Here is a 12,960-nt window from a genome sequence, read left to right on the forward strand (position 1 = left end):
ATTCATTTTTACTAGTTCAAATAGGAGGGAAAGAAAGACGACAACAGGGGGAATTGTACTTACATCACTCATGTTAATTGCATTTGCCTTTGCCAAAATAATCTGGGGGATATCCGGCATGATGTGGATTTTGGTCTTGTCAGCCTCCCATGCTTGTTTGTAGAGGTGCTAGAAAGGAAAAAGAAACACACACAAAACCCCAGTGGACTTTAGCATGTCAAAAGGAGCCTCGCTTCATATATATGCCATTGCTCACAAACATCAATATTGTATGTTTTTTATTAGCTAGGTCTTATTTTTATGAAATTTAAATTAAAAAGATGTTTATTCAAACATGGTAGTGGAGCGGATGTAGGATAAAAAAGTAAAATGTCCTATCTTCCTATTTGACTGCCTGGAGATAGTATCTCGATTCTAAGATTTTGTAGGCATACTACAGCCCACATATAGTCCCTTGTATATAAATGAGGTCATTTAATACATAATGTTCTACATCTTGCTCCTTTTAGAAGTCTATATTAACATTAATTCCCTTGCAAATACTGTATGTATATAACTTTTTAATCTTTGCAATGTGACAGGTTAAAAAAAAAAACACTATCTCTTGGCTTTAGCAAGTCTAATGAGAAAAAAAGAAAACTTCTTATAGAACCTTCTTTTAGACTGGGGATCAGTAAACTTTTCCTGTAAAGGGCCAGATAGTGAATATTTCAGGCTTTGTGGGTCAAAGGATTTCTGTCATTAACTACTCAACTCTGCCGTTGTAGTGTAAAAGCAGCCATAGACAATATGCAAACTTTTAATTAATTTAAATTGCCACACATGACTGCTGGCTATAGTGTTAGACCACAACTCTAGCGGAAAGAGCAATAGCTAGTCATAAGAATTTGGTTCTAGTCCAGACCCAGTAGTTCACCTGCTGTGTGTCTTTAGTGGGGGGGCCCTGCCTCTCCCCTCAGTGCTGCAATGAGAGAATTCAACTCGATGATCACCAAGCTATCTCTCAGTGCTGGCATTTGCTATGTTTATGAGTCTCATCCTGACATAATTATTCTGAAATGGTAATTATTAACAATGAAGAAAAAAATGAAAGTTTTAATATGGTAAAAATAAAAGTACACTTGTGGTAGCTTAAATCCTAAATGTTAAAAGGGGCGCTGAGAGTCACACCTCCTCCTTTAAGTAAGTTCCTTTCAAAGAGGTTGCTCTTCTTGACAAATCCTTTTTCTCAGGAGACTCCAGAGGACTTACTCAGAGACTTAGCATAATACAATTTTATGTTTAGAACTATCATTTTCTGCAACTACTTCACATTAAAGTCCAAACAATTTTCCCCCTTTTTGCTAATCAACAGCATTTCAAACTGTGATCCACAGAATATAGCCAATGCTGCTGCAATTATTTTATTATTTGTACCTTAAATACACATATCCAAGTTTGATGTACTTGTTGGTCCTGATATCAACTTATAACTAAGGAATATAAAAACACACTAAGGCTTTCCTAAAGGCTAGAATAATTAGTAATCCAAGGAACTACTGGTGGAGAAAGATTGCTTTCATGAATGCCCAGAGAATGTCCTGGCTCAGAATGCTGCTATAATAGCCATGTGATCTAAGAGTCTGCTTTGATCCCATCAGAGCAGCTAGGAAGTAGGGTGGGTGCAACACCCAGCTGTTAGCAGGCCATCCTCTGATTTAGTCTTGTGAACTACTCCAACTCACCTTAGACTAAAAGGACTCATCTTCAAGATTTGCAGTTAAAAAAAAAAAAGACTGCAGACTTATTTTGTTACATCTATTGGGTAAAGTGGTTCATTGAACACTTGAGCAGGGGGACTTACTAAAACTAATTTCAATCTTTTCTTTTTTAATTCTCTTTCAAGGTAAACATTAATTATGATGCCCTAAAGTTCAGTAAAATCTATAGATTAAATATAAGATATGCCCAGCTTCTTCTTGATGCAGATGAAACACTACATTATCGAAAGACTTACATCATTCATAATTTTTGCATTATTCTGGGCCAAAACCATATTCATTGAGTCCATCAATGTAGAATACTTCAAAGTGTCTGGACGTTGGCGGTACTTATTTTCACTAATAATCTCCATGGCTTTCTTGTTTTTCTCAGCCTCCAGGGAGCCCAGAGGGATCCATCCAACGCCTTTCATGAAATCAGCATATTCAGCTTTGTACTGATTCTGCAAAAGAGAGGAAAAGTTCAAGAATGAGAAGAAACCACAACTTCAGTTTTCAACCAATAGTGTGTTGAACTTCAACTTATTTTTATCCTTTAACTTTATGTTTTATACATTTCCTGGCATGAGAAATTAAAAACAAGCAGTAATATCTTTGCGACTTGTTTTTCTCAATGACATCTTGAAAAAAAAGTGCTAAGAAATACCAAATAGATTAATTTACTATGTTACTATTATCTCAAGTAAGGTGACTATGCTGGCCTAACTTTCTTACAAAAATTTCAAGTTCTCTTGGTTAACAGGTGACTTATGGGGACCTTATTTTCCTCTTTTGCTGTAAGTCTCTGATCAGTCATCACTGTTACAATTCTCTCTGGTATATCAGAAACCTCACTAGTACTTTGTACAAATTTCATTTTTAAAATGGTTGCTTTCATTTGGGCACTTATGTACCTCATATATGATTATATTATATATATGTATATATGAGATCATAGCTCAGCTCTTAACATTCCCAAAGAGAAATATAGTCTTAGTGTGGCTGACCTTTGGTATGTAATTTAAATTTACTTTTTACAGCTACCAAATGTCCTCTAAAGCTGAATTCTTGGCTCTCTACTGTCTGTTCCTTCTTCACATTCATTCTAATAAGCTGCCTCAGCTGTCACCTCCTCAATATTTCCTCAGAAGGAAAGATAGGCTATCACAAAGTTGGGCATAGTGGAATGAAAGTTGGTTGGGAGTGAGGGGCAGGAACTATTCAGTTATCTGGCTTGCTGATTTCCCTCTCACTCCTTTATTAGGAGTCTTTAGGCTTCTTTGTTAGACAGACTTCTTTCAACATGTTCTTTCTGAAATGAAATTTCATTTGCCATTGCTGAATCCAGCATCCAAAAAGGCTCACAGCAATAATAGTAGAAAATAAGACTTAGTTTCTAGAATTTATCCTCTTTTGTTAAAAAAAATAATTTAATCTAAGATAAAGAGGAAACACCTCATTGGAAAATTACACATAAATTTCTTTCGGAATTTTCAAAATGTCATTACTTATGGTCATTAATGATTTGCTTGTTATCCAGAGTAAATGCTCTGAAAATGCTGTGGCTGTCACGTACATCACTTTGAATCTGCATCATGTTTTTGGCCAACTCAAAGCTCATGGCATCAGGAAGCAGGTTGTAGGTATGGATCACATTCCTATAGTTGGCATTGGTGGCCACTTCCTGAGACTTCTTGGCTGCCACCACACTGAACGTGTCCACTGGGGTGTGGAAGGATGTCTTCGATTTCTCATAGCCCTTCTTGTATTCCCGGTCTGACTGTATCTTGGCCACCTGCATGAAGTGCACCAACTTGGGGTCGTCCTCCAGGCTCCGGAAGCCAATGTGTTTCCCTTTGGCTTTTTCATAGGCTTGCTTGTATTTGAACTGTGGACAGGAATAAAAGCATGATGATAAAGAGAGTGGAGAAAAGAGATGAAAATATAATAAATTAGGTGCCATTAGCTTTGTCATAGGTGTAGTGGTTTAGAGCTACTCTAAAATTAGAAAGGAAAGAGTTTATAGTGGGCAGGGAGCAAAATCTTTTTCTTCAAATTTCTTGCCAGACTTGAGTCTATAGAAAAAAAATGATCTCAGAATTAATCAAATAAATGTAGAAATCAGTTGTTTTAGAGTGCTTCAGAAAGCAGCCTTTCCACTCAGCTGTCTGACCAGCAGAAAACACTGCAGACTCAGTTTCTCATGATGCATCTCCAAATTTAGGAAAAGCCTGGTCACAGGTCTCCTAGGTAAATTTGTAGCTTGCATCTGTATGTATTTGCTTAGAATTGCCTATAAATGATTTGAATACTCAAAAAACAACTTATTTTAACAAGACCCAGTCACTTTTCACATTAAATAATGAACAAATGGTTAGAGTGTCTGTGGACTGAGTGAAGAGATGTTGCTGTGTGTTATATGGGAATGATGGTCTCACCAATACTGGGTAGAGCTGACTGCAGCTCCTCAAAACACACAAATTTGGCTGATTTTCTCTGATTCACTCAGCCTGAAGCAAGCCCCATGGAAGCACTTACATCACTGGCAATATCTCTAGAGGCTCTTGCAGCCTTTATTGGGATGGCATCTGACCTCAAGTCATAGCCTTTCTTCTTTTCTTCTTCCCAGCCAGCTTTGTACAGTTTCTAAGCGATTAAATAGAAAAAACAATCAGGATCTTGTTATCTGGGTTAAATGGGGATCCTGATTTCAAAGTGGTGAGCATGTAGAAGACACACATGCCGTAAGCATCAGTTCCCTTCACCGTCTCCCCTACTTTTGTTGTTCATTTACTTACATCACTCATGGTGATTTGGTTCATCTTGGAGAGTAAAATGTCTGGCGTATCGGGCATGATGTGAATGGTGGTCTTGTCTTTGTTCCATTTCTCAGTGTAGAGCCTCTACAACAAGAAGGGCAGGTACATAATTGTACAGCAAGACCATGTGTAGTAGAGCTATCAGGAAGAAGAGACTCACAACCCCATAGTAGAAGGGCTTAAATCTGATATTGGAAAATGGGTGAAATAGTGAGAGGGGTGGATGGGACTAGACACAAGATGAGGAAAAAAATATCAAACAAGGGAGTCTTTTTCCACTGAAACAACGAATACCAGCTTGCCTCAACCTCATACTATGTGGGTTTTGTAGTTTGATCACACCCTCAGCATGCTGTTGACAGACAGCCCAAGGGTCATTCTAAGTGAGAGCTCTCTAGACATGATAAAAGTTATAGGATGCCCCATCCTACCACCACCACCACCACCAGGACCATTAGAAAAATTAAAATGCTGACAAAGATTATGGTGGCCTTGCCAGGTTCAATGGTGTGAGCCTATGAAGGTTCTTGGGCTGAGGCCAGCAGGTGAGTGAGGTCTTACCTTATTCATAGTTACTTTGTTACTTTTGTTAAGTGCTTGTTCCATCGTGTCCATGGCATATGTGAACTTCAGCTTCTCAGGCTGCTGGCGATACTTCTTCTCACTAAGAATTTCTCCTGCTTTCTTTGCCTTCTCTACTTCCAGGGAATCTATAGGGACCCAGCCGATTCCTTTCATCCAGTGGGTGAAGTCAGATTTGTACAGATTCTTTACAACACAAAAGGAAATTTTCATTTCAGAGAGTCAGGGCTTGGGTTTCTTTGGCTAGATGATTCACTAATTATCACAAAGAATGAAAAAAGGAGCTGGGGAAGAAAAACCTGCTTTTTATTCTCTATCATCTTATGGAAAGGAATTAATTATAAAAGTAAATGCATTCATGGTGGTTTCAAACAGGAAATCCTCACCCAATAATTCCTTTAAAAAATTAACTGTCTCTGGGGAAGAGTGAACAAAATTTTGCACCAGAAATTATATTATATAGCATCCATTTGAATCTCTTATTTTTTAAAAGATACATCTAAAGTTTTAAAGTTATATGTAATAACCCCCCAAAGAAGCTATATATAGTTCAAATGAGTAAAATCCTGAAGCTCTAAATTCTCTAGAGGACCCATAATTACAGTGACTCTAGCCAGGTTTAGGATGGAGTGAGTGGAATTATCTATTTCTTGCTCTTCTCTCATGCCAGCTAGAAATAAATAATTCTATGCCACCAATCTGTTGATCATCACATACATCGCTTTGAATCTGCATTGCATTCTTGGAGTGCTCCACATTCAAGGCATCGGGTAGCAGAGTGTAGTTGTGGAAGGGTTGTTTGTAGTTGGCATTGGTAGCAACCTCCTGAGATTTCTTGGCTGCTGTCACACTGAACATATCCAAGGGTGTGTGGTACTTGGTCTTGCTGGCTTCATAGCCCTTTTTGTACTCACGATCTGATTGTATTTTGGCTACATTCATGTAGTGAACCAGTTTAGGATCATCCTGAAGACTACGAAATCCAATTTGCTTGCCTTTGGCTTTCTCGTAGGCCTGTTTATATTTGAACTATATGAAAAAGAAGGGCAGACAGAAGTTTGATAAGGTATAATGTAGGAAGTACTAAAATACTAAACTGAATTTATGTAACAACTTAAGCAATAGTTAAATGCAGTCTGGATCTATTGCTTTAGTATTGTTAAATAATAATTAGCAGAGCATTTCTAATGGATGGTCTTGAGATGTGCTCTGGGGATAATTAAGAGTAGAATAATTTGTAGTTTTTATTTAGATTATACACAAGTAGATTCTTTGAATATGCTCAAATGTTCCTGAAAATTTACTTATTATGGATTTAGTGTAGTTTTTTAAATTACCTGTTTCCATTGTTACTTTGCATTATCTTATAAACTATTTGCATATTCCTGAGTAAAGTTCAGCAAAGCCCTTACACAAATTAGTGTATTGGACTCCATCAAGGCATTATATCAATTCATATAGAAATTATAAATTAATTTATTTAAAATAATTAAGTACAATCCTGTCATTTTAATCTATAATTCTTCCTAGTTTTTCATATTTCACAAAATTTTTATGGAAATTATATTACTTAAAACTTGTATTCTTTTAAAGACACTTGGCATCTTTTATTGACTAAATTCCAATAAAAATCAGTTTTCAAGTTCATAACAATGATACTAATGAGAGTTCTAAATATTTTACAGTTTTTAAAAAAGAATTTTCTTCTTTGTAACAACAGTATTGAGTTTTTAAAGGGGAGCAATATTTTTAAAAAGGTACTTAAGATATTAAAATATTTTAGTATTATAACTTATTATTTGTTTTCTAGTATAGTTCATACAGCTTCCATGTAAAGATTTTTTAAAAATAGAGAGTTTACTACTCTGAAATTGGACTTACATCGCTAGCAATATTTCTTGAACTTTTTGCAGCAACAATTGGAATAGCATCTGTTCTCAAATCATAGCCCTTAGCAAGGGTTTTCTTCCAATCTGCTTTATAATAAGCCTTGAAGAAAAGAAATATTTTTAAATTATTTGACAAAATTAAAAGAAGAACAAAACAGGATGCCATAATCTTTCTACAAAGCATGTCATAATATACCCCTTTCTATTATGAGAATTCACAGTTAGGGTTATTCTTTTTTTATGATTGTTTAAAAAAAAATCAGTAATGATATACACAGTATGACCTCAACTGCTTTAAAAATGTATATGTTGGCATAACAAAGCAATTGAAAGATAATGCTTTGAATATGGGTTAACAAATTACATTTTGAAAATAATTTTCCATATTTTTATACTTTTCTATAAGCATGTAACATTTTAACTTGTATTTTTAATAAAGCATTTTAATTTATAAAATGTATTTGATACTAAAAATAAAAATTCAGATGTAGTACCACCCAGTTTTACTTAACCTTAATTTTTAAATGTTATTTATAACATCAGGAAAAAATTCTAAATTAGCCAAAAGCATAGAAATGAGTACCAAAAAATGTTATTTGGAGATAAAGAAAGCCTAAAAATTTAGGAAGAATGACTAACGTATTTTTTAATAAATGAACAATTTTCTCCAGGTTTGATTATGTTTTTAAATTAGAATTTACCAACTTTTTAAAAAAAACAGGCAAAAGGAAACAATTCATGATAGTGAATTTAAACATCACCATCAATTATGTATCTAGTCTTCCTGATAGAGAGGTTAGCTACATAGAATAAAAGAGTTTCTAAAGACAATCACAGTAAATGTTCTTAGAAGTTTTAACAAATAACTGAAACACAAGTTAAATAAAGCAAAACTAAACCTTACTACAGACTATGCACTACTGTATTTTCCAATCTTGTCTATCTTATTTTGTTCTATTTTTTAAAAATGAAACACAGCCTACTGATTGACTTTATAACCCACTAATGAGTCATGACTCACAGCTTGGAAAAGTCTGCATTAAGCAAAATTTTATGGGAGCCTCTAGTCTCATATTCTATAGTAAGAGTTCAATCTGAAGACTATTGATTGGCCCCTGTACACAGAGACCAAGGAGAGACTGAAGGAAGAGGCAGGTCACTCCAGACTGTAGGTGAAGGTTTAACAAGCAAAGGAACTTACATATGAGCATTGTCTTGGATGGCCTCATGGTAGATCTCCACACCCCACCTGCCAGAATCTTAAAGGTTTTTATAGAGGCCCTAAAGGGGTTCAGTTCCATATACCACTGAGGTGGTCTCACCAACACATCGCTCTCTCAAAGCTGTGCCCTCGGAAATGACCCCCACTGTGGAAATGGGCAGAACATTCATTCTGAAGACAATGAAGCAGATGAGCAGCCTGCAATGGTCTGGGTCCAGCTCAGGGCCAAATGGCAGTCACGTCTTCTCTGTGACCTCCTCTAACAGAGACTCAGAGGGGCTCCACTCAGTCTGTTCTCATTAAAATTCTAAGTTCTACAGTTACCCAGAACTGGAAAGGAAAGGCCTGTGCTAGCAACATTAGACTGTCATCAGGATTTATACTCACATCACTCATGTTGAGGGCATTGACCTTGGCTTGAATAAACTGAGGCAAGTCAGAGTCAATGGTGTACTTGTGCTTCAGTTTCTCCCCTTCTACCTTGTAGTTCATCTAAAAACAAAGGAGGCAACATGCAAACATCATTAGCTGGCATAATGTAAGTTTCATCAAGCACACACTCCCTTAAAAAGGAAGGCTATCATTTGTATTTTTCCATATATAAGTCTACTCCAGAGATATATGTTTTTCCATATATACATGTCTACCCACTTCAATAAAGTGAATATTAAAATAAAGTGGGTCCCAGCCATTTTGGGGATTCCCAGAGCATATAAAAGTTATGTTGACACTATACTATAGTTTATTAAGTGCTCTGTCTAAAAAACAATGTTCACACCTTAATTTTAAGATATCTTATTGCTAAAAAAAATTATAATCATCATCTGAGACTTTAGTGAGTCGTAATCCTTTTGCTGGTGGAGGGTAGATATTACCTCCCATTTGTAAAAGTTGTAGTATCTGTGAAGCGCAAGAAAAGCAAAGCACAATAAAATAAGATGTGCCTGTGTGAGGCAAATACCTCAACTATCATGCAGAGGTGGTGCTTGTAGACATATACATTGGTTCACTTCACCAATATTATTGGACAGCACTGTGGACCAGGTAGGGGGGTAGGTTCTGTGTTTAAAGGGTTGAAAAAGTCAGTCCTGTAGTTTTGGAGCTCAGAGCCCAGTAGAGGACACAGAGAATAAACACATAAACTATAAGATAGAGTTAGAATTTGTGATGTGTTGTAAATAAAGTAACTTTAGGAAAGAAACAAAGATGGTAATTCAGCAAAAGCTCTCCAAGGAGGTAATATTTATGCCCAAACTTGAAGAAAAGGGAGGGGTCCAGCCAGAAGAAGCGCATTCAGGGCCCTGGGTCTGGAAAGGGCACAGCCAGCTTGAGGGACTGGAGGCAGCTTGAGTCACAGGGCTGCAGTGTGCCGAGGAGTCTGGGAGGGTTAGATGGGAGGGGGAGCAGGGCCTCGGAGCTGAGGGCCTTTTCAGCCAGTTAGTAAGTTGAGACTTTGTTTTCATTTCGAGGAGATGTTACTAAAATGTTTTCAGTATTAGAGGGCTGTGATGTTGTTTAAGATGGTGTATCTGGTTCTGGTGTGTACCCCCAGTCTTGGAGTCCAGATACCAGATGACTACAGCTGTGCATGTGAGAGATATGGAAGCTGGTGGCAGCTGAAAGACAGCCGGCAGGGTGGCGGAGAGAGGTTTAGGAGGCGGGCTCGGCAGACGTTTTGGATGTGGAGCTCCCACAGAGAGGCATCGCTGGTGACAGCCAGGTTTCTGGCTTGAGTAACCACGTAGACGTTGATGGCATTTTGGGATGGGGAAGAGCACAGTTTCCCTAGCTAACTGGAAAAAACACAGTGAGAAGTGACCCCTTGGTCAGTACAAAGGAAATCAGGAGGCTCTACACCGTTTATTACCACTAAAATAGAATTAATCTTGAAACATCTGTGGTAATATGGGAACAGGGACTGGCCTGAGAAATAAAATCCACAGGTTAGTCTCAAATGTGAGCCAAGCAAAGCATTCGCCAACTTCCAATATCTGGGAGTAACAACACAAAGTCTTCCTTTCTTTGCTTTTGACTGACCTCCCTCTTTCTGGTGGAGGTATTTTAACAGGACTCTGAAGTTCCAAATGAGGTGTAGCACTGAGCATTGTAGTTAGCCTCTGACTAAGAATAAGGGTTCACATAGACCCGGGCTCAGAGAGGAGACTCCAGATGATCCTGAAAGTGAACGCATCATCTCCCTCCCAGAGGCCTCTCAGAACATGGAGCTATTGTGTACAGGGATTAGGATATTAACTGCCTTTTCCCTGTGTAGTTTAGTAGAACTGTTGCAACTCAAAGTAATGAAAACCTTGGTTTGCAATTCGGACAGAGTGACAGATAATAATATGAATAGTTTTATTCATATGTCTAATGAATAGCTCAGACTCTCTACTTTTGGAAAATAAAGCATATCTAAGCAAGCTCCTTCTCCCCTCTCCGTTCTGCCTATGTTCTAGCTCCAAGTTGCTTCAAAAGGAAAACCTTTGATTATGCCTCTGAAAGCAGTTTATGTGGTAATGTAGATGCAGATTTGCATATTGAGTTAAGAAGGATGGTGGAGTGGTTCGTCACAGGGGCATTCATGAACAAGCCCTTTTGCAGGGAAACCACTTACATCACTTAGCTGCTTTGTGTTGTGCTGAGCCAAAACCATGCCCATGGAATCAGGCACACTTGTGAACTTGATGGTGTCTGGGTGCTGTCGATACTTCCTCTCATTTAATGCATCGCCTGCTTTCTTGGCCTTCTCAACCTCCAGAGAACCAAGAGGGATCCAGCCGATGCCCTTCAAGAAGTTGTTATACTCATCTTTATATACATTCTGTAAAAGAGTAATCTCATGTGAGGAGATATCCTAGGGAATGGTAAAGCAATGTTTCTGACATCTGCAATTTTCTGCAGGGGAAATGAATTGCAACTTTCCCAGCATGCTTGTGTCTCTGATGGAGCTTGGTTATGCCTGCCACAGAACTTCTTACCCAGAATTTGGTAATAAAAGGAGAAAGCATTTCTGTTGTTAGAATGCATTATACAACACAGAGAAAAACTAGGCCACATATTTCCATGGGTACTGCTAAAAATTATTATGTCTCTTTTGACAATAAATTGGGCTTTTTGTTTGATTTCACTGAAAATTCCTCAACTTTGAATTTCACCCTCCCTGTCCACCTAGGCTATTCCTGATCTCAGTGGGGTAGAGACATTCTCACTGAGCAACAATAAATGAACACCATCTCTTCCCTTTGCAGATGCTTATAGAAATCTAGCTCCTGCAGAAGAAGAAGCCCTGAATGTTAAACACCCTCAAAAAGCAGCTTTCCATGAATCATTCTATAATCACACGCTTTCTTGTTTCATTTTAGATGACTCATTACATAGATTTACATGCAGGAGAGTGTGACCTTGAGCTTAAAAAGTCAAAAATAGCTTTCCTGAGTTCAGAAGAATAAAGAAGGCTATTTTGCATTATACATATCACCATTGAAGAAGGACTCCCCTAAGAGCAACCATTTCCTCTTGTAGAGAATCAAGGTGGCTTGTATACTTAGTGGAATATGGCTTTATCTTTGATCCAGAAATTTGTAAAAGCAATGCCAATGATTACAATAGGATTAAAGAAAGCCAGCAAAAATCTAGCTTGTTTACCATGCTTTTGTTAGTTTTTCAATAATGATTGTTTATTTTAAAGTACATTTTTTTTCAAATATATTATTGTATTGTGAAGTCTGCTACAGTAGGAAGAAATGATTATCCCTAAAGTACCAACATCTCTGGGTCTGTTCTGTCCTACATACTTACATCACTTTGAATTTGATTCATGTTCTTGGTGTGCTGGACAGTCAGGGCATCAGGTAGGTATGTGTAATTATGTATTGGCTGTTTATAATTGATTTTGGTAACAACATCCTGGACCATTTTTGCAGCTGTAATGCTAACCATGTCCCCAGGGGTATGGTAGCTGGTTTTGGTTTTCTCATAGTTCTTCTTGTATTCACGGTCAGACTGCAGCTTTGCCACATTCATGTAGTGAACCAGCTTGGGATCATCCTGGAGGCTTCTGAAGCCCACGTGCTTTCCTTTGGACTTCTCGTAAGCTTCCTTGTACTTATACTGGAGAGACAGAATTTGGTTACTTAAGTCTTAGGCATTGATAATATTAGATGCAGCAATTATATTCACACGCAAAGGTACTAAGAACATTGTCACTTTCTGGAAGATTGTACAAAAATGTAAACTACACCCCCACCCCCACACTCCCAAGAAAGTTCAGAGTGACAGCATTTATTGTCATCACTACTGTGTTACAAATGGGTGTTGTGATACACTCATTTTTTTTCTTTGTTATCAATCCTATAGATGATTTGTATTTAGAACTTTATTTAAAACCAAATGAATGATCACACTTAATATAAATGTGACACATTCCAGGAATGTGAATTTACTTAATCTATCATATTATTGCACATCATGGAATATAAGAAATTGTTAAGAAAACATTCCATTTTCTGTTCCAATTGGCCTAGTAATATGTACACAAGAGGTGCAGAAGAAACTCTAAAAAACTCTACATGTGAGTTGTTCACACTCACATCATCTTGGGGTGAAGGGTGGAAATCATTACTGTGATTTTTGTCTCAGGTTGACCTAATAAAGTTAAAACAAAAGCCCTCTTCTTTGTAGCTAGCATCAGGTTAGATGCTGCATAGGCA

General features: G+C 37.4%; 1 protein-coding gene across 1 annotated transcript in view; it reads right to left on the minus strand.

Annotated features, from left to right (window-relative positions):
* Window positions 1–12,960, minus strand: part of NEB (nebulin) — a 204,610-nt gene that overhangs the window by 137,704 nt on the left and 53,946 nt on the right. The window contains exons 29-39 of the mRNA XM_090279733.1: window positions 12,050–12,361; window positions 10,866–11,072; window positions 8,639–8,743; window positions 7,022–7,129; window positions 5,858–6,169; window positions 5,120–5,326; window positions 4,538–4,642; window positions 4,278–4,385; window positions 3,316–3,627; window positions 1,997–2,203; window positions 64–168 (exon numbers count right to left, since the gene is read on the minus strand). Coding sequence (XP_090135859.1) covers window positions 64–168; window positions 1,997–2,203; window positions 3,316–3,627; window positions 4,278–4,385; window positions 4,538–4,642; window positions 5,120–5,326; window positions 5,858–6,169; window positions 7,022–7,129; window positions 8,639–8,743; window positions 10,866–11,072; window positions 12,050–12,361 — 2,088 coding nt within the window. The remainder of the gene's footprint in view (window positions 1–63; window positions 169–1,996; window positions 2,204–3,315; window positions 3,628–4,277; window positions 4,386–4,537; window positions 4,643–5,119; window positions 5,327–5,857; window positions 6,170–7,021; window positions 7,130–8,638; window positions 8,744–10,865; window positions 11,073–12,049; window positions 12,362–12,960) is intronic.

This window comes from Furipterus horrens, unplaced genomic scaffold (assembly GCF_987537825.1).
Source record: "Furipterus horrens unplaced genomic scaffold, mFurHor1.1.pri manual_scaffold_1, whole genome shotgun sequence".
NCBI classification, from domain to species: Eukaryota; Metazoa; Chordata; class Mammalia; order Chiroptera; family Furipteridae; genus Furipterus; species Furipterus horrens.